General features: G+C 52.1%; 1 protein-coding gene across 2 annotated transcripts in view; it reads left to right on the top strand.

Annotated features, from left to right (window-relative positions):
- Nucleotides 1-27518, top strand: part of NOTCH2 (notch receptor 2) — a 95546-nt gene that overhangs the window by 63572 nt on the left and 4456 nt on the right. For both annotated transcript variants that reach the window (XM_068164506.1, XM_068164507.1), the window contains exons 17-32: nucleotides 615-843; nucleotides 4116-4317; nucleotides 7300-7453; nucleotides 8763-8947; nucleotides 9750-9882; nucleotides 11079-11324; nucleotides 13272-13384; nucleotides 14253-14782; nucleotides 15875-16222; nucleotides 16899-17041; nucleotides 17876-18086; nucleotides 19034-19130; nucleotides 19506-19674; nucleotides 24513-24814; nucleotides 26349-26496; nucleotides 26974-27071. In XM_068164506.1, the coding sequence (XP_068020607.1) occupies nucleotides 615-843; nucleotides 4116-4317; nucleotides 7300-7453; nucleotides 8763-8947; nucleotides 9750-9882; nucleotides 11079-11324; nucleotides 13272-13384; nucleotides 14253-14782; nucleotides 15875-16222; nucleotides 16899-17041; nucleotides 17876-18086; nucleotides 19034-19130; nucleotides 19506-19674; nucleotides 24513-24814; nucleotides 26349-26496; nucleotides 26974-27071 (3308 nt within the window). The remainder of the gene's footprint in view (nucleotides 1-614; nucleotides 844-4115; nucleotides 4318-7299; nucleotides 7454-8762; nucleotides 8948-9749; nucleotides 9883-11078; nucleotides 11325-13271; nucleotides 13385-14252; nucleotides 14783-15874; nucleotides 16223-16898; nucleotides 17042-17875; nucleotides 18087-19033; nucleotides 19131-19505; nucleotides 19675-24512; nucleotides 24815-26348; nucleotides 26497-26973; nucleotides 27072-27518) is intronic.

The raw sequence follows: 27518 nt of genomic DNA, 5'->3' as shown, positions 1-27518 counted from the left end.
TGTCAGGAGGCATTTGTCAGAAGGAGTAGTCTGAATTTCAAACCAAGAACCTTTGGGTCTGGTTTTGATGATTTTGATTGGACAAACCCCAGCAGAGAAAGTTTTAGGCCCCAAAGCTTGGTTTTGCTTCACATCTTCTTGCCAGTTCATTGTTAATGCAACAAGTGACAGGACAAGAGGGAAAGGCCTCAAGCTATGCTGGAAGAGGTTCAGGTTGGATTTTAGGAGAAATTTCTTCTTAGAAAGGGCTCTCAGGCACTGGCCCTGGCTGCCCAGGGAGATGGTGGAGTCCCCGTCCCTGGAGGGGTTTAAAATCCACGCAGATGTGCTGCTGAGGGATGTGGTTTAGTGGCAGAGGCTCAGCAGCAGTGGCGGGACTGGGAGCTGTGGGTGAGCAGTTGGACTGGGTGATCTGAACGGGCTCTTCCAATCCTCAGCAGTTCCCTGGTTAATCGTGCTTTAGTGATGCTTTGCAGTAATCTGTTCCATAAAGCAGCTCAGAAGAACCTGTCACTGACTCTGGGCTGGGTGTTGGTTCTTTCCTTCCCAGCTCCTGTAGCCCTGGCCTCCAGCTGTTCCCCTCCTTAACCCTTGCTGTAACGCTTCTGTCCTAGATCCCTGCCAGAACGGAGCCTCCTGTGTGGATGGGATAAACTCCTTCTCATGCATCTGCCTGCCTGGATTTCATGGGGACAAATGTCAGACAGATACCAATGAGTGCCTGAGTGAGCCCTGCAGGAATGGGGGCACCTGCACCCACTACGTCAACAGCTACACCTGCAAGTGCCAGCCTGGCTTTGAGGGGACCAACTGTGAGAACAACATCGATGAGTGCACTGAGAGGTGAGAGAGCTCCACTCTGCTGCTGCTGCACCAGGGAGCCACACAGTATGCTGGAGCCAGGGCAGAGCAGGGCAAGGAAGCTGGGAAGGGCCTGGAGGATAAATCTGATGGGGAGAGACTGAGGGAGCTGGGGATGGTTAGTGTGGAACAGAGGAGGCTGAGGGAGACCTCACTGCTGTCTGCAGCTCCCTGAAAGGACCTTGTGGAGAGGCTGCTGCTGGTCTCTCCTCACAGGTCATTAGTGACAGAACAGAGGGAATGGCCTCAAGCTGCCACTGGGGAGGTTCAGACTGGACAGGAGGAAGAATTTTGTGCTGGCAAGAGTGGTCAGGGACTGGAATGTGCTGCCCAGGGAGGTGGTGGAGTGCCCAAGCCTGGAGGTGTTTGAAGGTGGTTTGGCTGTGGTGCTTGGGGCTGTGGTTTAGGGGTGACCCTTGCAGAGCAGGGCTCTGGGCTGGAGCTGGTGGTGCTGAGGCTCTGTTCCACCCTTGATGTTGCTGTGATTCTGTGAGATGTTCTTGTGGCTTGAAGTCAGTCCTGCTCAGAAGCAGTTTTCATGATGAGGATCTCTCTTCCTGCCTTTTGTCACTGAGCCATGCTGGTGATTCACCCAGGGGGACCTTGCTTACCTGGTGCAGGATGCCAGCTGCAAGAGTTGCCTGGCAGAGCTGATTCTCAGTTGGCATGAGCTGTTAGAAGCTGTTGTGGTTTTACATCAGACAGAATGTGCATTTGCCCCTTTAGAGCACAGAACCACGCTTGAATTTGGAAGTTAAGTGACAAAGATGTTTACAAAAGCAGATTAAGCACAAAATTTCACTAAATATGAAAGGTAACAAACATACACATACCTGTAACCCCAGAAACACCCACCCCCCCTGGACCTTTTAGTTCCAATAGTATTAGTCCTAAACCTCTAACAGAAGCTTGGTTCCACTGTGGCAGGAGCACAGCAGTATTAGCAAATGCTAAGACAGTAGCAGATGGTAGCTTATTGAAATGTAAAGAAATGAAGTCTTTATAAGATGATTACCACATAGAAGTGGAGAAATGATTGATTGATTGATTGATTGATTGATTATAAACAGTTCCTGTGCTGAGAAACACCAAAGCTGCAGAAATGGAAGTGGTGGCCAACTCCTAGGCAGAAAGCAAAAATCACTTAGCCCTGAGTTGAGTCAGGAACAGCAAATAAGATGAAGAAGCAAGCAGGAGGAATACTAAATCCACAAATTCTGTACTGGGAAGGTTTAACCATCAGAGATCTTTAATGCTCACAGATGTATGTGGTGTAGCAGCCACTGAGATAAAACCTGAGGTCCCCCTAAGGGGGAGGTGTGGGGCTGAGTTAAGATGCTCAGCAGCTGGCAGTTGTATAAATGGTTCACTTGATAGTTCTGAAAGCTCTTTGAGAGTTAACTCTGTGTATCCATCATCTGCTGCCATGTTTGTCTTAAGCTTTGTTAGGATTGAGGTGAGTTAAGTTCAGATTCCCTCAGAGGGAAACAATTTCTCCTAAAGCTTGAGATGGTTAAAAGAAAAGTAAATAAATAGTCTCTTGTGGTGTAGTTAGCAGAAAGAGCTGAGGTGCCAGGTGCTCACGATCCTCATGCATCCTCTGCACACAAAGAAAAGACCTCTCCTGCCTTTTTCTTTAATTGCTGTTGTGGGGGAGGAAGCATTTTACCCTCTTTAGCTTAAGAGCAGGCTGGTGTCACTGAGGAGGGTGTGTTGGATTTGCACAACAGTTGCTGAACCAAGTGCAGGCTGCTGGCTGTCTTAGCAGAGTGCCTGCTTCTTCCTTGAGGTTCATCCTGGTTTTGTTTTCCTTATCAGTCAGGACAGGAACCAGTCCTGCAGGTATGAATGAGGGATGTAGCAATTTTCAAGGCTCTGCCAAGCCAAACCAGTCACACCTCAACCCAGATGTACTGAGCTCTACTCAAGGGCTCTGTGGTGGTTGGCTAATTGGGATTCAGTTCAAGTCCTTCTCCTGTGTGAGAAGCTGCCTGTGAGAGAGTGCTGGCATCTTCTGGAGACCAGTACCCAGCTGCAGAGAAGCACCCCTGAGACTGGCAGCTCTTCTGGCTCCTCTGCCTTGTTTTACCACCAATGCACACAGCAGCTTCTGCTCCCTGTGAAGCAGAATTCAACCCACAAGGCAGAGGAGCATCCCTGATAAATAGGTTAATGTTGCCACCTCTGGGCACGGTCCGAATGTAGATGCTTAAAGCCGGCCCTGGAAGCTGGGGGAGGTGAGTCAGTGGCTCCTCAGTGGAAGTACCCTTTGACAGTGCACAAGACAGATGACAAGCATGAGTTTGTTTTGTGTACAAGCTGCTTATCTCCAGTCTGATCTGGGGTTACTTTCAGAGGGGCAGGAGTTTCCTGGCAGGGACTTCTCTGGAAAGAAAAAGGAGCCCGCTTTGCATAAGGCAAAACTTCTCCTGACTTTCCCAGTCACTGCTCCATGGGGACACCTAAGCTGGCAGAATTTCTTACGATCAGAAGATTGGGGGGGGATAGTTCCTTTGATCTGAATTCTGCCAGGGCATGTATGAGCAGTTTTACAAGTGAAGGAGGTAGAGTTCTCATGAGAAGGGGAGGAAGGCATTTAGCAGTACCAATACTTTCACATCATTTCAATGAAGAGCCTGCCTGTGTTTTGCATCTTAGACAAACTTTTTCCTTGAGAAAAGATCCCTGGGACTGCTTTGAAGCTTCAAAAAACCCCAAACCAGGCAAAGGGCTTTGTTTCTCATCATTTGCAATACAATTGCAATTTATAATCAAATTTGTAGCAAATGTATCAGGGTGAGCCAGCCACATGCCTACCCGGTGCAGGGCTGTTTGTGGTCACATTGGAGCTGGGAAGATTGATTGAAATAAGCTACTTCCATCCCTAATGACTCCTCTGAACCCTGCCTTGCTTTCTTTGCCTGCTGAGGTAGAAGGCAGTGAGGTGGAATCACAGAATGGTCTGGGTTGGAAGGCACCTCTGAAAGTCATCCAGTCAAACCCCCTCTGCAGTCAGCAGGGGCATCCTCCACTAGCTCAGGCTGCCCAGAGCCCTGTCCAGCCTCACTTTGAGATCTTTGCATCCTCTTGAGCTGCTGTTACCTGCCCTATGCTTCTTCAGCAGGCTCTCAGCAGTGGCCAGGAGGTGCTGTAATCTGGGTCTCTCTCTCATTCCAGCAGTGTTTGCAGGCTCCTTTGGCTGTGAGCTAATTTGCAGTTTGTCTCAGCTTACCTTTGTTCTCACTCTCTTGCAGCTCCTGTTTCAATGGAGGTACTTGTGTGGATGGGATCAATTCCTTCACCTGCCAGTGTCCAGTGGGGTTTACTGGCCCCTTCTGCCTGACAGAAATTAATGAGTGTGACTCCCGGCCGTGCCTGAACAAAGGCTCCTGCGTGGACAGCCTGGGCACGTACCGCTGTGTCTGTCCCCTGGGTTACACTGGGAAGAACTGCCAGGTGGGTGATGTTTTCTTGCCCATTTTGCACCAGGGCACTGTGGTTTCAACTCTCCATCACCAGCAATGTCTAGGTTAGATGGGAGGTACCAAATGTGGCAGAGCTCTTGCTCCTCTGACAAGAGGTGGCTGGCCTGGTAGCCCTAGGACAGATAAATGCAGTGCCTGTCTGCCAGCTCAGGTGCCCTGCTCAGAACTCTGGAAATCAAATCTGCTTGCAAGGAGGAGGAAAATGCTTGGCTGTGAGGACAGGTGGCACTGGAACTTTCTAGACTGGTTTTCTTTTTAAATGAAAAACAGCTGCTAGCCTGGAAAATGGCTGCATTCCATCTGAGGCATGAAATTGTCCTGACTGAAGGCAGAGTCTTGCACTAGGAAAAGGGCCAAGCACATACACAATGAAATGCAGAATACTATTCTGATGAGCAGGACCTGATTTAATTGGTTTAATTTTACTTACTCCATGTTGATTGTAGAGGGTTTTGGGGTTCCTTTTTCCATAAGAAGCCAAAGCAGTAACTGATGTGCTTGTCCTGGGCACATCCTGGATCAAAAGCTGTGGCCTTGCTTGCAGACTCAAGTCCAGTTTTGCACAGCTGAGCACAGAAGCTGCAAACCCAGACTGTAAACAGCTGACTATTTCACAGAATGTATCTGGTTAGAAGAGACCTCCAAGCTCATCCACTCCAACCTTTCACTCAGCACTGCACTGCAGGCTCAGCACCAAACCGTGTCCCTGAGCACCAGTCCAAAGGGGGCTTGAACACCCCCAGGGATGGTGACTCCAGCACTGCCCTGGGCAGACCATCCCAATGTCTGATAAACCCTTCAGTGAAGTATTTCCTAATATCCAGCCTGAGCCTCCCCTGGGGCAGCTCAGAACCATTTCCTCTGGTCCTGCCCCTTGCCACCAAGGAGCAGAGGCTGCCCCCTCCTCACTCCAGCCTCCCTTCAGGGAGTCATAGAGAGTGATGTGGTCTGCCCTCAGCCTCCTCTTCTCCAGCCTGAACTCCCTCAGCCCCTCCTCATAGCCCAAGGGCTCCAGGCCCTTCAGGAGCCTTGTTGCCCTTCTCTGGACTTGCTCCAGCCCCTCACTGTCCTTCCTGTAGTGAGGGGCTCAGAACTGAACACAGCACCGGAGTTGTGGCCGCCCCAGCGCTGGGCACAGGGGAATGATCACCTTACAAACTTTAAACTTGGCATATTGCAGTGGAAAGAATGCTGAATTAATTTGTCCTGCTGGAGTTTTTCTTATTATAATATGCTTATCAAAACAAGAAGAAGGATTTGAGACTATTTTTAGCTTTGGAACAGCAAGCACTGCATGAGCTGCCTCCTGCAGCAGCCTGAGTGCTGCCCTTGCAACAACAGGAATCTGTGAATTGGTTAAACTGCTGGAAAACGTCCTGCAGGAGTCCTGCAGCTGGCTTCGGCGTCTTTGGAGAGCTGTGGGTGTCAGAAGCAGCCCGTCGGTGGTGGGGGGAGGTGCTCTTGCAGAGCCTGTTGCTAGACGTTAATTTGCCAGGTCTGCTTCTAGGTATCGCTAATGGAGGAAGTGAATGCGAAGTAATGAAGTGATGCAAAGAGGCAGCCCCCCCTGCTCCCCTCATTATGCATTCTGGGCACACCACTGAGACCTCGTTGGGAGAATTAGCACGGAGAGTGGTGGTGAAGCACTGAGAGGCTCGGTGGTTCCTCTGCTGTTGTGTTTGCTTTGTTTTCACCGGAGAAAAGGATCAATGTGCCTGTCCCCGGGTTGAAGGTTGTGGATTCTCAGGGGGGCTGCCTGCTGTTCAGAGCAGCTCATGTAATGCATTACTCATTTCCAGAGGAGGACTCAGAACTTTCTCCATTTCTCAGTGCTATTCAAAGCTGTACTGGGGAGATTCAGAGATTGCAGCCCCTCTGCAGTTCTTGGTTTAGTGGTGAGCTGGCTTGACCTAATTAGCAAAGCTAAACAAGCAGGACAAAATGAGGGCAATGATTCATAAGTTAGAGAATTTGCATGTCAAACCCTCAGCCACTCATTACAAATGCAGAAGCAGGAGGCTTGGTGCCTTTCTTCTTCACGCTCAGCTACATGCGATAAAACTTCATTCCAGGTTTCCTTTAGCCTGCCTGTGAAAGCACAGCTCTCTCTGCTTTAATCTTTGTGAGGAGACAGTTTGCATCTGAAAAGCAGAGCTTTCTGCAAGTGAAATTCCAGTTTGCAGCCAAAACTCAGAGCTACTCTCTGTAAAAACCTCATCCTTCCCCCGGGTCGCCTTGAAGTCCATCAAATGGCTGCACTGCTTTGAAGGCGAAGCGCTCAGAAAGGAAATGATGGTTAGTGTCTGGTTTAGGTTAGGTCAGACAGAGTTATTTTGGGTCTTCACTTTCATCTGATGCTTTACTGTGTTTCAGTCTCATTGTTTGGAAACACTTCGTGCAAGGAATCAGGACAAACAGTGTGCTTTGACCCATCCTCTGTCCCTGAGAGTTGTGAGGTTTCAGTTGAAGCTCAGGGAGACCACAGCAGAGCAAATGGGGCCAAGTGCAGATGTGGGGAGCTGATTCCAAAGCAAAGAAAAGCAAAGGTCAAAACGTGGAACATACCTGGCATCCTCACAGAGCAGTGAAGATGGGAGAGAGAGTTTGGGAGGGGAAAAAAAAGTCACCTGTTGGGAGCTGGAAGCCTCCTCCTAGAACTGGAAGCTTAGTCTGAGCCCCAGATCCTTCTGTGCAGCAAGGTGTGAGCAGCAGCTTACTCTTGAAATGATGCTGCCACCTGGAGTTTGCACATCTGCACTTCCCTGGGCATGTGAGGCCCTGAGGCTGCTTGGGAAGCACCAGGCTTAGACTTGGGAAGTCCTGTCCCTTTTTCCCAGTGCCACATGGAACCAGTTTTGCAGGGCCTTCTTGCTTTGCTTCTTGAGCTTGTGCTCCAAGTCCTGTTTCCTGCTGCCCTTGCCTTACATCATGATGTGTTTTTGTTTCTCTCCAGACTCTTATGGATCTATGCAGCAAGTCTCCTTGCAAGAACAAAGGCACATGTGACCAGAAGGGAGCCCAGACTCGCTGTATCTGTCCATCTGGCTGGACTGGTGCTTACTGTGATGTGCCCAATGTCTCCTGTCAGGTGGCAGCTTCACAAAGGGGTAAACAAGCATCCTCTGTGCTTTGCCATTTCCCCAAGCATCCCAGACCTCTGCCTCCTTTCCCCATACACCTGTGAACACAGCATGCACTGGAAGGCCTGAGAGCTTTGCCGCTGGCTGGCTGGTCATGGCCACTCATGAGCTAGAAAGCTCTGCAGGATTGCATTTGGGAGTCCAGGTCTCCTGATTCTCTTGATGTAAGAAGCTGGCTGCTACCATAACAATATCAGGAAAGAAGAGTTAAGTAGTTCTGATGGCTCAGGAGTGCTGGCTCACCTGGGCTGCCCATATGGAAAAACACATCAGCTGTTCATGCCTTCCTGCTGAAGGCCAGGCAGGCCAGGTTTGAAACGTGCTGGCCTTGTGCAGGGGAGGCAGCTTGTAGCTCCTGATCTTTGCAAGCACTTGTGCAGAGAATACTGCCTGCTGAACTCTTCAGTTAGGTAGGTAATAGTATGCCCACCCAGTCATAACTTGCTGTTCTAGTGCTTTACATGTGAAATACTTGCTTTGTAAGGGCATTTCTTCCTGGGAGATGGCTTCCCAGGCCAATGGGAAGTGTCAAGCCGTGTCTGGAGAGGAGAAGGCTCCCAGGTGACCTTCTTGTGGCCTTCCAGTATCTGAAGGGGGCTCCAAGAAAGCTGGGGAGGGACTTTGTAGGCTGTCAGGTAATGATAGGACCAGGGGGAGCTAAACTAGAAGTGGGTAGCTTCGGACTGGATGTTAGGAAGGAGTTGTTCCCCATGAGGGTGGTGAGAGCCTGGCACAGGCTGCCCAGGGAGGTGGTGGAAGCCTCCTGCCTGGAGGTGTTTGCAGCCAGGCTGGAGGTGGCTGTGAGCAACCTGCTGTGATGTGAGGTGTCCCTGCCCATGGCAGGGGTTGGGACTGGCTGAGCCTTAGGGTCCCTTCCAACCCTGACAATTCTGTGACTGTGGTTTTCAATCCAGGAAATCTAAAGAAGCAGATGCAGGGCCAAAGGAGAAAGGTGTCAAGCTCCCATAACTTTTGCAGTCATTCTAGGTGCAAACACTGAACCTTTGCAGTGCAGCAGTAGTGCTTCAGATATTTGCCAGCCAGTGGTAAAATAGTGCAGCAACACAGATACTTCTTGCCAGCTCTGGTGCTGGTGATCCAAAGGGCAGTGACTCTATTTGGAAGCCAGTTGTGATGCTGAGCCACTGTAATTTACCCATTTTTGAGTTCCCGCTTTGCAGCTCTTGGGCCTAGGATGGTGACTCTGGGCTGAGCTGCCAGCACTGGTGGCACGTGTGTTTGACATGGCTGCTCACTGTGTTTGCCTTCCTTTCAGGTGTCACAGTGGACCAGTTGTGCCAGCACTCTGGTCATTGCCTCAACGTTGGAAACACACACCACTGTCAGTGCCAGGTGGGTTACACTGGCAGTTACTGTGAGGTGCAGCTGAACGAGTGTGACTCCAGCCCCTGCCAGAACGGTGCCACCTGCCGGGATCACCTGGGAGGATACCAGTGTGAGGTAAGCTGTGATGGTTTAGTGGGAACAGGCCTCAATGTTCAGAGCATTGCAATGCAAAAGAACCAGAGGAGATCAGAAACACGTGCAAGTGGGAGAATAGCTTCAAAGAGGGGATAAAAGCAACCTGGAAAGAACCTTCAGTTTAGCTGGAGCAGCAGCAGTGCTCCGGAGAGGCTTTTAAGACTGAGCTAGAGGTGCGATGGGAAGCAGGTGTGGTTGATGACCATTTGAACTCCTTCCCTCTTTGGAGTGCTTCTCTTGCATTACCTTTTGCCCCAGGTGTAGTTTTCATTAATACATGTTGGGCAGAATGCACTCCAGAAACGCTGTGTTCTCCCTCTTGGGTGGGCAGTATATCCCTCGTCTCTGGGTGGGAGATGCCCTCCACTGCTTTCTCTTTCCTGCAGCTGATGCAGAGGGCAGTGTAGACCATCAGATTTTGGTCTATCAACCTTCCTAGGCTCTTCAGAATCGCAGAACCCCTGGGAAGCTCATGCCCAGAGCGGGGGCAGTATGAGTTCCATGTAAACCTTAGGTGAAAGCTACCAAGCTGGTGTCAGGATGGGAGGAGCGAAGTCACTCCAGTGCCAGCGTGCGGTGTGCTGCTGAGTAGTTCCATGGTCAAGTTGTGTGCTGAGGCTGGCTGGCTTCACAGCCCTTGAAATCACTTGCACTTGTACAGCTGCAAAGGCAGCCCCACTCTGTCCCACTGGGGTCTTGTTCTGCCTGTCTTAGCCTTTCTCAGACGTCTGCTGCCCTGTCTGTTAGAGCAGATTGCTCACGCTCCTTTTTGTGCCGGCAGTGTGTGCCTGGGTACCAAGGTGTCAACTGTGAATATGAAGTGAATGAGTGCCACTTTCAGCCCTGCCAGAACGGAGGAACGTGTATAGACCTCGTCAGCCATTTCAAGTGCTCCTGTCCGCCAGGAACTCGGGGTATGAAGCTCAGCAGTTACTGAGTGTTGCAAGAGCGACTCTTCCGACTGCGGGTGTCATGACGTGGAGTCTAAAGGGAGTGCCTTATTTGCTTTGAGGAATGTTCCCAAAGTGCACTGGATCCCTTGAGACACATATTTTCTCTTTAAAAATAAATGCTGCTCCTGGGTTTTTTCCCCTTTCTTCTTCTTTTAATGGAATAGGTCACGACAGTGTCCCTTGGGAGTGTGTGATCCATCTTCGGCGACGGGGATGGACGAGTTTACCATTGCCATCTCTCCCCATCCTATTGGTCTTGAGAGAGTAAACAGAAGGTCTCCTTTGGGATGCTTTGAAATAGACAATTGCTAGGACGAGAGGAAATGGCCTTAAGTTGCTCTGAGGGAGGTTTAGATTTGACATTAGGAAAAATTTCTTCCTGGAAGGGGTTGTCAAGCCCTGGAATAGGCTGCTCGGAGAAGTGGATTTGTGGGTGTGGCACCTGGGGGCACTTGGCAGTGCTGGATTAAGAGACTCAATGATCTTAGAGATCATTCCCAGCCTAATCAATTCTGTGATTCAATACACAGAAAGCTTACTTCGTTCTTGCATCATTTCCAGCACCCTGTAATTGTTTAAATTTTGACCCTGCATTGTCCCTTGTCCTGGAGTCTTGTGGTAAAAAGGTTCAGTGCCTGTAGGCTGGTTTTAAACTACTGAAGTTTACTGTAGGTCCCCAGAAGGCAAAGGCAGGAATGGCAGGCTGGCCTGCAGCCTGGGCTGTCTCACAGCTGCTTTCCTGTTGGTTCCTTGTTGCTTGTTCAATGGTGGTGCTAGAAATGCTCTTTGCAGGGGGTCCAGGCAGCCAGTTAAACAAACAGTGGGGAGCTCACCGCCGTGCAAGGGCAGCACAGGGTGGTCAGCTGGGTCGAGTCACAGGGCTAAATGGAGTGCATCTGGGGTTTGGGGCTTGTCTTGGATTTGTGTTTTTAATGATGCTTTTAGTTGGAGTCAAGCATGGTAGCCACTAAATGCCAGCGTGGCCTGGGTGTAAAACACGTGCCCCCTGGGCCGGCTGCCGTGCACAGGGATTGAGCTGGGATCTTTACCTGTGTTTGTCTGGGACTGTGTGATGTGGTCACAAACCCTGGCCAGCAGCGTGGGGAAGGTGTCTCTGGCACTGCCCGCTCAGCCTGTCCCTTTTGCTGTCCCCACAGGCCGCCTGTGCGAGGAGAACGTGGACGACTGCGCGGCGGAGCCGGGGGCGCCGCGCTGCTTCAACGGGGGGCAGTGCCTGGACCAGATCGGGGGCTACAGCTGCCTGTGCCTGCCCGGCTTCGCCGGCGAGCGCTGCGAGGGCGACATCAACGAGTGCCTCTCCAACCCCTGCAACCCCCGAGGCAGCCTGGACTGCATCCAGCTGATCAATGACTACATCTGTGTCTGCCGCAGTGCTTTCACCGGTGAGCGGCGCTGAACGTTCTCCGGGCCGGGAGCAGCATCTGGGAGCGAGGCCGTTCCTGCCCTTCCTGCCAGCCAGCTTCTCTAGCTGCTTCCCTTCTTTCCCTACAGCATGGCTCACTTCTGAAGCCATTTCTGTAAAGCTTCTAAGAGATTTGGCTTCCAGAGCTGTCTCAGACAAAGGAACCTCCTGAGGCACTTGGTTGCCAGGATATTCTTCCTGCAGTACTTCCCTCTCCTTCCCCGTTTCCCATTTCCGATACTGGAAGTGTAACTGTTCACACAAGCAACCTCTCCATGACTTTGCCTTTTGCAAGGCAGCATAAGAATTTCCCCTGTAAATCAGTGCCATGGTATCCATGATTAGCTTTTGGCCTCCTTTCCTCCTCCTGGCTGCCTTTCTGCTTTGCATTGGTGAGGTGGCCAGGATGGAATACTCTGCACAGCCAGCCTGTGCATTCCTAGCCTAGTGATGTGATCCTTCCACAGTCCAGCTTTGAGTCACAGCTTTGCAAGAATTTCACACTGTGCAGACTTATGTCTCACTCTCTCTAGATGTCTTTTCTTGCTGAAATTCTGCTTTCTGCCTCCCCCTGGGCATAAGTTTAGGCTAATAGTCTCCAGATGTGTCTTAACGCTCAGCTGTCAGGTTTCCATGTCAGTTCAACTTCTCCTGTGTTCCTCCATTAGAGCCTGTGACTTCCCCTGCTTCCCAGTGCCCCTCTTTGCATGCCTTACCTGCAGTTTTTATCCTGGCCTTTTTTTTGTTCTCAAAATGCAAAGGTGCTGCAATTTTCCTCTAAATTGGGGATTGTCAGATGCAAAGAAATCACAAAGTTGCACATCTGAAGAAGGCACATAGTAGTTTTTGAATGCATTACCTAGGGGGTAAAAAGCAGCTCCTCAGAGAGCCACACATGAAGGAAGTGGAGGCAGGCCAGCTAGTGGGATGCTGGTGAAGGCCCTCAGATAGGTTTATGTTTGAGCCTGTCTGCTAAGCTTGCTCCCATGAATTGTGCCTCCTGTTGCTTCTGGCTCTCATGTGCAAGGGTTGCTAGAACTTGCAGCGTGGGGGGTTCAGACCTGCTGCAGCCTCGGAGGAGCAGGGGGAGCTGCTGTCTCAGACATAGTCTGTCTGGAAATGTCAGGCACGGAGGGGGAGCGTGTTTCTTCCTTGAGCTGTTGGTCTTCTGTGCATTCCACACTGACCCTCCTGCCTGGGAGGGAATGGGGTGGCTTTGCTGTGCTTCCTGACTGATAGGATGCCAGCACTCTGTGGGCCATCCTGCCCTGTCTGTGAGCAGTCAGTCTTGGCTGCACATGTCTGGAGACTTCTATTAATGGTTTCCTTGGGGGTCCAAGTCAGACTTAGGTCATCCTCATCTTTTTATAGTCTGCTGTCACAATTTGACACTGAAAACTGCTGCAAATGTTAGTCAGGGCAGTAAGACCTCCATCTGGCTGATCAGCCTGAGGAGGGTCTGCTGCCTTGTCCTGTTCTGTCTTGTTGCACCTGGTCCTGAGGGTTGCTTGTTCGTGCTTAGGGGGCAATTTGCCTTTGGACTTGCCGAGCATCTTCCCAAAGGCCAAGGAGGCTTAGGGACCCCCCAGGCGCACATGGTCCAGCACTTGCAGCCTCTGTGTCTGGATGACCTGGGGACTGCAGCAGCAGATTCTGCCTTGGTGCTGGGCTGTGCATATTCTTGAGGCAGGAAAGGCAGGCAGGCTGTCTCCAGATACTGCTCACGGAGCCTGCAGATGTGCCTTCCTCTAGCGCTGCCTAGGCGGCGCCTCGCAGAGCATCTGAAGGGATGCTGCCTACCTGCCTGGAGGGGAGGGGCTCCCTGGGGCCTCACAGTGTGGCTCGTTGGGTGTCCACCGTAGAGGGTTGCTTTGTGGTGGCTTTGTGATGTGCACAGCCCCTGATGGCTCTGCTCTCTTCTGCCCAGGCCGTCACTGTGAGAGTGTCATCGACGTGTGTCCGCGCAAGCCCTGCCAGAACGGAGGGAGCTGCGCCGTGGCCAGCAACATGCCCGAGGGCTTCATCTGCCAGTGCCCCCCGGTAAGCACTGCGCCTGGGACTCACTCTCAGGAGTTTCACTGCTCCACTGGAGATGAAGGGTATCTTTCCTGTACTGCTGGCAAAGCTGTGCCCTTGCACACACTCTGCCCACGTCCTGTAGAGTAGAGCTGGGATTGTTTATCCTGGAGAAGAGGAGGCTCAGGGGAGATCTTATTGCTCTCTACAGCTACTTGAAGGGAGGTTGGAGCCAGGTGGGGGTTGGTCTCTTCTCCCAGGCAAGCAGCACCAGAAAAAGAGGACACAGTCTCAAGCTGTGCCAGGGGAAGTTTAGGCTTGATCTTAGCAAGAAGCTCTTCTCAGACAGAGAATTGCCCTTTGGGATGAGCTGCCAGGGAGGGGCTGGGGTCAGCATCCCTGGAGGTGTTTAAGAGCAGCCTGGGTGAGGCACTCAGTGCCATGGTCTGGCTGATTAGTTAGGGTTGGGTGAGTGGTTGGGCTTGGTGATCTTGGTTGATTCTGTGATTTGGCTGGGACACCAGGGCTTCTAGGTGCCTTGGGAGGGTGATGCTGCCTGTTGTCACCCCAAGCAGTTGTGCCCTGGAGGCAGGATTGGTGCCTTTTCTGCCTGAGACCTAACAGCCAGTTGGAACATTTTGGTTGCTATCCTGTGTTCTCTGTGCCTACTGCAAGATTCCCCTTGTTCATGGCTCTGCAAAATCCATCTCAAACTGTGGCAGTGCCTTGTGAGTTCCCGGTTTATCCCTGAGGCTAGGTGTAGAAAGTCCTGCAGTGAGGCTTGAGGAATCGAGGAGAAGAAGGGGTTTGCCTGTGACACCTTCCCTCCAGCCTTCAGAGTGTCAGAGTCAGTTGGCAACTTGTTTATTTTGCCCTTGGTTTTTCCTCATAGGGCTATTCTGGAGCAAAATGTGAGTTCAGCAGCCACAGCACTTGTGGACAAGTGAAATGCAAGAAAGGGGAGCAGTGCATCCAGACATCTTCTGGTCCACGGTGCTACTGCCCCAAGCTGGCTGTGGGAGAGGAGTGCCAGACAAACATGGCTTGTGCCAGTGCCCCCTGCCAGAACGGGGGAAGCTGCCACCCTCATTCTCAGCCTCCTTACTATTACTGCCAGTGCCCCACTCACACCCAAGGCAGCCAGTGCGAGCAGCCTGTAACCTTCAGCCCGGAGCCCCGGGGCTGTTTGGATTCCCATTGTGCAGAGAAGGCAAAAGATGGCTACTGTGATGAGGACTGCAACACTCATGCCTGCCAGTGGGATGGAGGTGACTGCTCCCTGACAATGGAAGATCCCTGGGCCAACTGCTCCTCCTCGCTGCGCTGCTGGATGCTTTTCAATGGGCAGTGCGATGAGTTCTGCAACACCCCCGAGTGCCTGTTTGACAACTTTGAATGTCAGCAAAGCAGCAGAACGTGCAAGTAAGGCTTGATCTGAGCTTGCTCTGCTTTCTGTGTGTCACTGCTGCCTCTCCTGCCGGTGCTGCCCGTGCTGGCTGCGCCGCTTGCCTGCCGCTCCCATCTCTTCCGTTGTTTCTGCTGCTGGTTGTTGCTCTGGCTGAAGGTTTGCCATCAAGGAGTCTCTGCTGCTCTGTGCACTTCTCATCTATTTTGGACAGAAGGTCTGGAGTTTGTATGCTATGAGCTAAGCTGGTAGCCTGGGCAATGGTAACGTGTCACCTGCTGATGAGTGTGCCCTGTCCTGTGTGGAAGTCTGGAGGGGAGGCTCTTCACCTTGTACTGGATTTTAATGCTGCTGCTTCCTGTCCTGAATTTCACTCCATGCCAGCAGTGCCTCTGTTTTATCCTAGCTGTATACCTCTGAATGTGTCTTCCACCTTGTCTGCCACGGCTCTCCTGTCTGTTCAGTTGTGATAAAGGCTACAGCTTTGCTGTGAGGATCCTTTCTTGTTAAGGCAGGAGGGGTTGCAGCTTGATCTTACTGAACAGAATAAGCAGTTCCCTTCCACTGGTGCTGAGACTGAAGCACATCTTCTTGGGGTGTTCTGTGCATCCTGCTTCCACCCTGCCAGCTTGCTAGCACATCCTGGGGTTACATTTCTTCTCCTTATATCCTGAATGAGTGTTGTTTTACCTAAAGTGATGAGACCTCACTGGTCTCTGCAACTGCCTGAAAGGGGGGTTGAAGTGAGGTGTGTGTTGGTCTCTTCTCTCATGAAGAAGTGATAGGGCAAGAGAGAATGGCCTCAGGCTGCACCAGGGGAGGTTTAGATTGAACATTAGAAGAAACTTCTTCACTGCAAGTGTTCTCAGACACTGGAGTAGTCACCACAGGGAAGTGGATGAATCACCACCCCTGGGGGCGTCAGAAATGGTGCTAAGGGACATGGTTAGCACCAGGCTTGGTGGAGTTAGCGGTTGGGCTCCATGGCCTTAAAGGTCTTTTCCAGCCAAGGTGATTGTGTGATGAGGAGCGTAAGGCCCTGGCTGCACAGGGGGGTAGGTACAGGATGTGTGTGCCACATGCTGCCTGTAAGCCTGTCCCTGCTGCAGGTATGACAAGTACTGTGCAGATCACTACGCAGACGGCCGCTGTGACCAGGGCTGCAACAGCGAGGAGTGCGGCTGGGACGGCCTGGACTGTGCCAGCGACAAAGCCGAGAAGCTGGCGGAGGGCACCCTGATCATCGTGGTCCTGATGCCCCCTGACGAGCTGCTGGAGGACGTCCGCAGCTTCCTGCGCACCCTGGGAACTCTGCTGCACACCAACCTGAGGATCAAGCTGGACTCCCAGGGAAACCCCATGGTGTTCCCATACTACGGGGAGAAGTCGGCGGCGCGGAGCCGGCGATCGCTGGTGCTGGTTCGCAAGCACAGGGAGCTGGAGCAGGAGGTCATTGGGTAAGAGGATGCTCTTGGTCTCCTCTGGCTCTTGCTTGGAGGTACCTGTCTGGGGCATTATGGATCCAGAGAAGGGACATGAGGATGAGCAGAGGGCTGGAGCTGCTCTGCTGTGAGCACAGACTGAGGGAGTTGGGGCTGTGCAGTCTGGAGAGGAGAAGGCTCCCAGGAGACCTCATTGTGGCCTTCCAGTGTCTGCAAGGGGCTCCAAGAAAGCTGGGGAGGGACTTGTGAGGGTGTCAGGGAGGGATAAGACTGGGGGGAATGGAGCAAAACTAGAAATGGGTAGATTGAGATTGGCTGTGAGGAAGAAGTTGTTCCCCAGGAGGGTGGTGAGAGCCTGGCACAGGTTGCCCAGGGAGGTGGTGGAAGCCTCCTGCCTGGAGGTGTTTGCAGCCAGGCTGGATGTGGCTGTGAGCAACCTGCTGTGGTGTGAGGTGTCCCTGCCCATGGCAGGGGGGTTGGGACTGGCTGAGCCTTAGGGTCCCTTCCAACCCTGGCAGTTCAATGATTCTAGGACTGTAGCCCTTCTGTTTGTGGGGAAGTGTAAAGCTGTTGCAACCACCAAATGCAGCGGTGGGCTGGAGCAGTTAACTCAAAGGGCTGTAGCTGCACCAAGCACTTTGGCAAAAGTCGCTGTCCCTGACTTCTGTGCCCTCTTCCTGTGCCTCTGCAGCACCAGGGTGTTCCTGGAGATTGACAACCGGCAGTGTGCAGAGGATTCGGAGCAATGCTTTCACAACACAGAGGCTGCTGCAGCTCTCTTAGCTGCTCAGGCCATCAAGGGCATGTTGCCCTATCCTTTTGTGTCTGTCCAGAGTAAGTAATTGCAGAGGGGAAATTGCCTGGGGCGGGAGGGCAGGCGGCACGCTTGGGCTCGCAGAATTCATCCTCAGGTCATTGATCACCATCTTCATTTGTCTCGCTGTTCACTGTGGTTTCTGGGAGCTAACTTACTCATGCACACTTGCAGAAGGCTCTGTGTGCACTGTGCTTGTTCTGCTCTGGGGGGACACCTGGTTAGCAAGGCAGGGCAGGTAAGTTTGCAGCCTAGACATCTGGATCCCTGTAGAAAGAGTCACCTCTGATGTGCTGCAGCTGTGCCACGCTCAGTGATGCTGTCTGCACTGCAAATCATTCGTGTTCCAGGCCAGGAATTCAGTGAAAAATGTGCCACTGGAGAGGAGGGAGGAGGGCATTCCTCAGTGCCCCCCTGGCAATATGTAACCCTTTTGATTCCTGCTCCCCTCTCCCTCACTCTGAGGCCCAGCTGTGGTCTCATAGTAGATTGGTAACATCACTGCTCCTGGTGGGGCTGTGCTTATAGCCTGATGTGGATCAGCTCTCTCTGTGCTGATCCAGGGTGGCAGTATTCAGCCAGCAGGACTCTTGAGCAGGGAGCAAGACCTTCAGTTCAGCAGCCATGTACTCTAAATGATATTTTGAGGAACAAGATCAAGGGAAGTCAGAAGGGCAGGAAGTACTCTCCCAACAGTTGCAGCATAGCCTAAGCTTTCCTCACCTCTCAGCTCTAAATGCATCCCAGTGTGGATACAGCACACTGCCTGTGGGGGAAGGCTGAGTGAGGGAAGAAGGCATCCTCCAAGGTCATTGTCTGTGTTACACTCACTGTGCTTTCACTGGAATCTCTAGGTGAACCCCTGCTGCCACCAAAGACCCAGCTGCTCTACCTCCTTGCTGTGGCAGCTTTGATCATCCTCTTGATCCTCCTGCTGGGCGTGATGATGGCAAAGCGCAAGCGCAAGCACGGCTCGCTCTGGCTCCCCGAGGGCTTCATCCTGCGCAGGGACCCCAGCAACCACAAGCGCAGAGAGCCGGTCGGGGAGGACGCCGTTGGCCTCAAGTGAGTCGCACACAGGCCACTGCCTCTCTGTCTGTCAGTCTGGTAGAGGGTTTTGAAAGCCTTTCATGGAAGACACTTGACTCCATACAGAAAACTGCCCCTTTACGCTAGAACTCCTTACAATCACATGGCAGGGGTTGGAAGGGACCTCTGGAGATCATCCAGTCCACCCCCCCTGCCAGAGCAGCACCACAGAACCCAGCACAGGGCACACAGAACACATCCAGATGGGGCTGGGAAGGCTCCAGAGAAGGAGACTCCACAACCTCTCTGGGCAGCCTGCTCCAGGGCTCTGGGACCCTCACAGAGCAGAAGTTCCTCCTCATGCTGAGGTGGAACCTCCTGTGTTGCAGTTTATATCCATTTTCCCTTGTCCTATCCCAGGGTGAAAGTGGGCAGTCTGTCCCCTCCCTCTTGACCCCCAGCCCTCAGATATTGATAGACATTGATTAAATCCCCTCTCAGTCTTCTCTAAATTCTCTAAGTCCTAATTCATCTGTTTTGCACAGAAGAGCTTTGACTGTAGTCTGTCAAATCTGCTCTCCCTGGGATGTTTGGTTTTCTGACACTCCATTCAGTTCAGCAGCTGGGGGCTGGCTGCATAATTTCCTCCTGGAACAGGTGATACATTTTGGGGTTGATGGGTGACAATGGACTTTCAATACCTCTAGCTCAATTCATTAAAGAGAAGGCTCAGAAGGAATGGAAAGCTTCAGAAGAAGGATCACACCTGGGCAGTTTTGGCTTTCCTCTAAATTAACCAAGTTTGCAGTTCTAAATGTATTTGGCACCACTCTTGGCTGCTTGGGATCTCTTGTTTCTCAGTCCCACTCCTTGCAAGCTGCCAAACCTGCAAGCAGCTCATCCTTGGTCTCTGCAGGCTAGTGTAAACAGCAGTAGCAGCCCCTGGTCAGCCTGCAAAATGCTGTGTTCCCTTTGTCTGCTAGGAATCTGTCTGTCCAGATCCCAGAGGGTAACCTGGCAGATTCTGGACCAACTGAACACTGGGCAGGTGATGGTGGACCTCAGCCAAAGAGAGCAAAGGTAAGGAGCTCCAAGACTCCAGGACTTCATGCTCCCTGCTGAAACCACTGGTGAGGAGAGCAGCAGGGTAAAAGCCATCCTCAAAACCTCCTTTTGCTTTGTAAAGCATGATTAATGGCATCTGGGGAGCAAACCCTCGGGGCAGCACTGCCACCACAGGCCAGCAGAGCAGCCAGGTCACTGCTGCTCCCAAGCAGAGGTAAATGCAGATCCTCAAGAGCTTAAAGCCTAAAAACCCTCAGCCCTCAAAACCCCCCAAAACAGACAAGCACTACCCCAAACCAAGAGCCCCCAGGAAAACTAAGAAAGCCCCAAGAACTTTCAATGGCCACCTGGTGAGCATTTTGAAGCAACTGCTTGGTTTCCTGTGCTCAGGCTGAGGACCAAGCCTTGCTCCCAGGAGGTGATGAGCAGATAGATCAGCGGCAGTGGACGCAGCAGCACCTGGAGGCAGCCGATGTCTGTGGGAGCACGTCGCTAGCCCTTACACCACCTCAAGCAGATCAAGAAGTGGATGTTCTGGATGTCAATGTCAGAGGGCCAGGTCAGTACTCTCTGCATCCATGTGTTTTGTGAGCCAGCCACTCCCTGGCCTCCCATGGCTGGGGTGGCTAATGTTTGAAAACTATATGGAGTATACAGGAACAGCAGCAGAGCTTCTTTGGTACCCAAGGGAAGCTCACATGCACTCCAGAAAAGCAAGCTGGTGAGCCTGGGTCATGCTCTATGGAACATCACTTAACCAGGAGTAAAACAGTTCACTTAGCAAACACCTGTAGGATCTGCAGGGGTAGGATCTCCTTTATGAAAGTGTGTCCCTAAAAGGTATCATCAGAATGCTCCTGCAGCAGGGGTTTGTAGTGCAGAATTGTGCTGGAAATAACCTCCCAGCTTCTCCAGCTGGAGTGCTGCAAAGACTTATGCCAGACTTTGCTAAGGTCTGACTTAGCAGGGTTTATACCTGAGGTGTCTGTTATCTGGGGTGGAAGGAAGGATGGCCTCTTCCTTTACAAGATGACTTCTGGCAGACAGTGTGAGAGACATCTGTGCTGGAGCAGAGCAGCAGTGCAGCCAGCTTGTTAATGTTTGGGGGTTTATTCACTGATTTATATCCTCAGTCTATGGTGAGCAGCTTGTAATCATAACAAGCTGGGAACTTTGAAGGGAGCTTCTTTGTGCACACAGGTTTGCTCTGTCTTGGTCTCAGATGACTGAGTACACTAAGAATGCTCTGCTGCTTTTCCTGAGCTTAGCACTAGGGCTGTGTAACCTGGGAAGGGACTGGATGGGTCTCCTGCTCGTGGTGGAGTTCTGTGCTCTGAAAGGAGAGAGTTAAGCAGAGTTCTGGCTGGGAGAGCTGCAAGCATGGCCCTTGTTCATATGTAGAGAGGTGATCCTGCTGATGTGGCTGCAGTGCTTTTTACTGGATTCTGTGGGAATGTGTCCATGCAGTTAATGATGCCTGGGCCCATTCTCTCAGCTCTCTTCCATTGTTTTTCCCTGCTCATTGACCCGTTGGCTCTCCTAAGTGCACAGCACAGGGAAGGAGGGAATTCTGTGTAAGGAGTGTGAGAACACAAACCATCACTGTCTGCCAAATGTAAGCTTTTCTTTATTTTCCCTATTGAAGCTTCTAGTTGTGTGGCAGAGTAAAAGCTTTCCAAGTGCAGGCAGTAATGTTCTCAAGACTTCAGACTGCACTCAAAGCTTCACCCAACAGCAGCAATGGAACAATACTGACCTGTGAGTTGCTTTCCTGCCATTCAGCTGCAGCTGAGAGGCAAGCAACAGGCTGCCCTAAGTTGTCCCCCTCTGCAGCATCAGAAGTAAGCAGCTGAGTTACTGTCAGGGGAAGAAATCATTTTGAAAGTCTGAGAAGTGTTGGAGTGATGGCTTACTAAGGAGAGGGAAGATTCCTCACAGTTAATAGAGCCCTGGCCACCTTCCTCTTCCTCTGTGGGCAGAGGGAAGAAGCAGGCACTTCTGAGAGGCAGCTCATCTCTCTCTCCAGCAGCAGGCTCCTGAAAACTGGGTGGCTCACACTCCAGGAATGCTTCTCTGCCCCTCATTACAAAGGGTATTGAGGCTGAGTGACTTGTGTGCAGGTGCTTGGGCTGGAGCATCTGGAGCTGGGTGAGTTAGATCCTGGCCACAGGTGGTAGGTAGAACAGTAGAGATCTTTTCTAGAGAGAGGAGAGGGGAGTGGAAACACCTTGGTGTGCCAAAGGCTGTTCCCTCTCTTAACCCAGCACCTCTGCAGTCTCTGAGATTAGGGGGGTCCAAGGGGCTCACTCTCCTACTGAAGTACTGCCTGGAGGCTTTGCCAGTGGGCTCTCTGCACCCCAGCTTTCAGCACATTGTGCCAGCATGAGTATTCTGTTGTACCTGCCTGGTGAACTTCTGCCTTTACCATCTTGCTCTGGGCTTTACATCTGCCCAGGGGCTGTCTTCTTGAAGAGAGCAGACAGAAGAGGTTCTGTAAAATGCTGCTGCCACCTTTGCCTCCCCATGCTGTTCTTTCTCTCTGTTCCCCAGAGTGGTGAGGACATGCCTTTCACTGGAGGTATTGTGAGTGTGTAACCAGGGAAATGCAATTGCAGGCAGAACTGGTACCACCACCTATAATTAAAACTGATTAACTGTCCCTATTATGTGCCCCTCTTTTTCACTGACTGAAACTTCAGTGGTTCAGACTGGAATTTTCCATGCTGTGTGTCTGCCTCCAGCTGAATCCTCTGGGCTTCTTTTGCAGCTCCTTCAGAGAACAAGCTGGAAGGAGGAAGAAAGACATTGTGGCCACATCTTTTTTTTCCCCTAGCAGTCCATCAAGCACTTAACTGTGACGTGCTGCTGGGCTGTGCTCTTTGCTGGTCTCATAACACCACCCATGTGTGGCCAGCTTGCAGCGCCCTGAGGGGAGCTGCACACACCTGAGGGACTTTGTGGAGGGTGGCAGCTAATTTTTGCTAGGATTTAATGCAGACTGTAGCTGTGTCCCTGTAGAGCAGCAGAGCATGATCTGTCCAGAGCAACTGTAGTGAGTGAGCAAGGAAGAGCTTTCCTGTGAGTGGTTTTCCCAGGGCCGTGGTGCTGGAGAAGAGGAAAGCTCCTCTCTGCTCCGGCTCTCTGCTCTTTGTGCAGTATGGAGGAGACCACAGCCTGACCTGAATACTGAGAAGTGTTCATCTGGGACAGGGAAGCAGAGCCAGCAGTGGGAGGGAGAAGGACAAAAGGAGGTATTGCCTTGGACAACTGGGAAAGAGGGTCTGTAGACAGGACTGGGTCTTGGAACTGACCCCAGGCCCAGACGTCAGCACCGCTGCTGTCCAACCACTCCGGAGAAAACAGCTCGGTGCCAGCCAGTGTCCCCTGTGCTTGGGAGCCACTAGGAGGAGCATGCAGGCTGCTGCTGCCGCCCCTGCTATTGCCACCAGCCTGTCTCTGCACCCCCCTCTGCCCCTGCCTCGCACTGTGTCTGGTGGCAGAAGGGTGAACTTGCAGGAAGTTTGAAACTGCCCTAAGCTGGTCAGCAAAGTTAGGTGATCAGAGGGCAGGAACTGGCAGCAGGACATTAGAGCTCTCTGTTACTTCCAAGAGGAGATCATCACCTTGGTTATCAGCAGAGTCCTTGTTCTGCTGCATGGCTTTCTGCAGGGCTCAGCCAGTTCCTGCAGTGCAGACAGAGCTGTGCAGGCAGGGACCCACACCGTTGTCAGGGTTGGAAGGGACATTGGGGAGCATCTTGTTCCAACCCCCCTGCCATGGGCAGGGAAGCTGTTGTCTCGAGGGTCCAGGAAGGTTCCCTGCTTGTTCATGGACTAAATCAGTTGCTGAGAGATTGTCCTGAATTTCTGGGGGTTTAGATTTGATAATAGGAAAAAATTCTGTGCTGAAAAGGTTGTCAGACATTGGAAGAGGCTGCCCAGGGAAGCAGTGGAGTCATCATCCCTGGAGGTGTTTAAAAGAGGTGTGACACTCAGGGACATGGTTTGTCTGTGACCTGGCAGTGCTGGGGTGGACACAGTGATCCTAAAGTTCTCTTCCACCCACAATTATTCTAATTCTGTTAGTGACCCATAGTGGAGAAGCAAAATCTGGGTTCACCTTTGCAGAGCTCCAGTGAGGCCCTTGGAATCACAGAATCGTTTTGGTTAGCACAGTTGCTTCACTTCTGCTGTCAGCTCAGTCCCTCTCACTTTCTAGGTGCCTGTGGTATGTGCCAAGTAAAGCAATAAAAGCAGTAAGCAAACATTAGCATCTCCAGGTGGAGTCTTTGGTTTGAGACAGTGACTGTCTTGAGACAGTCAGTCTGCTGGAGCACTCAGCATGTGATGGAGTGCTGAAACTATGTGGAGGTGTTCTAGATCTTAATTACACTGCATCTAGGGGGATGTAGTGAAAGATCAGCAGCATGGGCTGGTCTTCCTGGACCAGCCTCTCTGATCAGGGGGCTAGGTTAAATTAGAGGTTTGAAGGAGCATGGTTGAGTGAATGTGAATTTAGCCTTTGTGGATGTCCCATCAGTGTGAGTCCATCAGTGGAGGCTTGTGGAGAGATAGGAACCCAGCATCTTCCAAAGCACTTGAACTGTGTCAGACTTCCAGCAGCCTGTATCTGTGGCAGTCCTTGGTGCCATGGAGGGGTGAATGGGGACATTGTGCATGTGTAGGATGCTGCTGGTACTCCATTCATCAATACTGGAGCAGATCCTGTTCCATGGACCCTTCCTACACGGTGTGCTACTGGAAAGCACAGAACATGCTTGATCAGTTTGCTAAGGGCTTGGATCACGGACATTACAAAGGCAGGATGAGGCTGGTTCAGCCTCCTTCCTGGGGCAGTTTCCAGCTTTGGGTAATTGTCTATCCCACCTTCAGGGTCCATCCTATGAAGGCTTTGGTGTGTAACAGGAGTGGAAGCTTTCATCTGTGCTTTGCTTCAGGTTAATACCTGCAGAACACCAGCAATGATCTGGGCTGGCTGGGCAGTGCCTTTCCTGTGTCAGCTCTTTCTTCTCCCCAGGTGTGTGATCAGAGCATCCACATGCACAGTTACACCTCTGAAGGCTTTGACTTTTGTAGCCCTTGCTCCTCTTTAGGAATTCAGCTAGCCCTGACACTTTTGAGGAGGTTTTCCACTTTAGCAGCAAACCTTTTTTTGTTCCATGCTGCTGTTGCTTATTTGAGAAGTTCTCTCAGGGCTGCGGCAGGCTTTGAAGTGCTGCTGGGAGGGAAAGCAGCTCACCAGCTCTCTTGGGCTTTAAGAGAACAGGTCTGGGCTAAAGTGACTGAAGAGATTGCAGCTGTAGGTGTCCAAGGGGAGAGGGTTGTGAGGGTGTGCCGTCCCTGCCAGGTGGCTCTGATGCCATCTCTTCTGTTGCAGACGGCTGCACGCCGCTGATGTTGGCATCCCTGCGCGTGGGCGGCTCCGATATCAGCGAGGACGACGAGGACGCGGAGGATTCCTCAGCAAACATAATAACAGATCTGATCTACCAAGGTGCCAACCTGCAGGCCCAAACAGACCGCACTGGGGAGATGGCACTGCACTTGGCAGCCCGCTACTCCAGAGCAGACGCCGCCAAGCGCCTGCTGGACGCCGGCGCCGATGCCAACGCGCGGGACAACATGGGGCGCACCCCGCTGCACGCCGCCGTGGCTGCTGACGCCCAGGGCGTCTTCCAGGTACAGCTACTGCAGAGCCCCTGCTAGAGCAGCGGGGTTCTGGGGGGGGTGGTGGGTTGAAAATTACCCCACAGCTAATGTGGAGAAGATCCCCCCCAGAATGAAACTGCCAGCCCAGGGCAGGGGGGAAGCAAACGCAGCTCTGTTTGCAAGCAGGCTGCAGTCTGGAGATAGGAAATGCAATGGAGCTGTACAAAATACACAACACTCACATGGGTTTGCCATTTACAAACAGCACAAGAACCCCCTGGACAACACCAGGAGGTTGCCAACAGCTTCCCCTCTCCCCTGCCAGACAAGGGAAAGGGAAAGAGCAGGAGAGCAGAGAGTGGCTGTTAGTACTTAGCCACAAGAAAGAAACACAGCCAAGGCCAGCAGCAGCCAAGCCAAAGCCAGCAGCTGGTGTCTGCTAGAGTGAAGAAGCCTGAGAGAGAGTTAGTTTATACAACTACCTTTATGTCAGTCACCAGACCAAGACTATTTGGACCTCAGCATGAGTTTCCCTCTTACATCCAGTGGTAATTTATTGACATTCTATCATTTTCCTACTCAATCTCTGGAAAATTTTCCTAGGCACAGCCTAAAACTGCCACAAGTTGTTTGAGCCTGGCCAAGTTGGCAGCAAACTGGGAGCAAGTGTCAGTCTGCTGGAGGGTAGGAAGGCTCTGCAGAGAGACATTGACAGGCTGAGAGACCTTGAAGTGCAGAGTCCAATGGCATGAGATTTAACAAGTCTGAGTGCTGGGTTCTGCACTTTGGCCACAACAACCCCTCAATTTAAGAAGGACATTGAGAGACTTGAAGGTGTCCAGAGAAGGGCAGTGAGGCTGGGGAGGGGTCTGGAGCACAGCCCTGTGAGGAGAGGCTGAGGGACCTGGGGTTGCTTAGCCTGCAGAAGAGGAGGCTCAGGGGAGACCTTCTTGCTCTCTCCAGCTCCCTGCAGGGAGGTTGTAGCCAGCTGGGGGTTGGTCTCTTCTCCCAGGCAGCCAGCACCAGAACAAGAGGACACAGTCTCAAGCTGTGCCAGGGGAGGTTTAGGCTGGATGTGAGGAATAAATTCTTCCCAGAAGGAGAGATTAGCCACTGGAATGTGCTGCCCAGGGAGGTGGTGGAGTCCCCATCCCTGGAGGTGTTTAAAAAGAGCCTGGACGAGGCACTCGGTGCCACGATTGAGTGGATTGGATGGTGTTGGGTGAGAGGTTGGACTGGATGACCTCTGAGGTCTTTTCCAACCTGTTTAATTGTGTGAAGCTGCATTTTGTTCACTCACAGCCTGGCTCTCATGCCTTGCCCAGCCTGCTGGCCAGGTGAAACTGTGTTTTACACCTGGTTTCCTGAGGTATTTATAGCTGGAAGAGCTCAGCATGCATGCAGCCTCTGGCGTGTGGTGGTTGGCCTCTGGCACCCGCTGCCTGGCTCCTTGCATTTCAGCGCTCAGGCTGCTTCTTTGTGGTTAAGTTTCCTCAGTTTTGTTCTGCAGTGGTGTTGACAAAAAGAACACAAGAGTGAAGGTGTCTGTGTTTGCCTTGTGCAGATCCTGATCCGTAACAGAGTGACAGACCTGGACGCTCGGATGAACGACGGCACGACGCCGCTGATCCTGGCCGCGCGCCTGGCGGTGGAGGGCATGGTGGCCGAGCTCATCAACTGCCAGGCAGATGTGAACGCTGTGGATGACCACGGTAATGGCAGCACAGTGTGCTGGGCTGAGCAAGCGTTTGTGGTGCTGCAAGCGAGGGGGGGTGGCCTCCTGCCCGCCCAGCGTGTGGCTGCTCGCTCGTTCTGCAGCCGAGTCAGGCACTAGGCTCTCCCGAGGAAGTCCTCCCAGCAGTAACAGGCTGCAGGCTGCTGCACAGGGGCTTGGTTAGGCAGTCCTGGAAGAGAAGCAGAAGAAACAACGGGGTTGGATGTGCTGCTGCTTTCTGACCCTGTGAACAGGTTGTTTAAAACATGAAATCAGAACCATCCCAGGGCAAGTGCTGAAGGCCCTGTTGCATCTTGGTGATGTAGAGGTGTGTTACCTGAGCCTCCCAGAGTGTAAACGTGACTTCAGGCCCTGTTCACATGGTCTCTGGTTGCTTTCTTCCCTCAGTGTACTCTGTTCATCGTGGTGCTTCAGCAAATACCTCCTCACCTGAAGCTGTTGGGTTTCCCTACAGGTAAATCTGCTCTTCACTGGGCTGCTGCTGTCAACAACGTGGAAGCAACATTAGTGCTGCTGAAAAACGGAGCCAACAGAGACATGCAGGATAACAAGGTACAGCAGGGTGTGCTCAGCATGGCTGTGCTGCCTAACCTAAAGCATCTCCTTAGCATCTCTTCAGCCTGGAGAAGACTCTGGGGGGACCTTAGGGCTGCCTTCCAATACCTGAAGGGGTCCTTCAGGAAGGCTGCAGAGGGACTTTTCATGAGGCTGTGTAGAAACAGGACAAGGGGAATGGTTCGAAGCTGAGGGAGAATAGGTTCAGACTGGATCTTAGGAAGAAGTTCATCAACACAAGGGTGGTGGCAGTCTGGAGCAGGCTGCCCAGGGAGGTTGTGGCCAGGTTGGATGAGGCCTTGAGCAGCTGAGTGTAGTTGAGAAGTGTCCCTGCCCACGGTGGGGAGATTGGGGTGGATGATCTCTGAGGTCCCTTCCAACCTGAACCATTCTCTGATTCTTTACTGTTGGTAGTGAATGCAGTTCAGATTTCCTAAACTGGGC

The sequence above is a fragment of the Melanerpes formicivorus genome, unplaced genomic scaffold, assembly GCF_026170545.1.
Source record: "Melanerpes formicivorus ecotype bairdi unplaced genomic scaffold, bMelFor1.0.p_v2 SCAF_81, whole genome shotgun sequence".
In the NCBI taxonomy this organism is placed as follows: Eukaryota; Metazoa; Chordata; class Aves; order Piciformes; family Picidae; genus Melanerpes; species Melanerpes formicivorus.
This window is presented reverse-complemented; position numbering and strand designations above follow the sequence as displayed.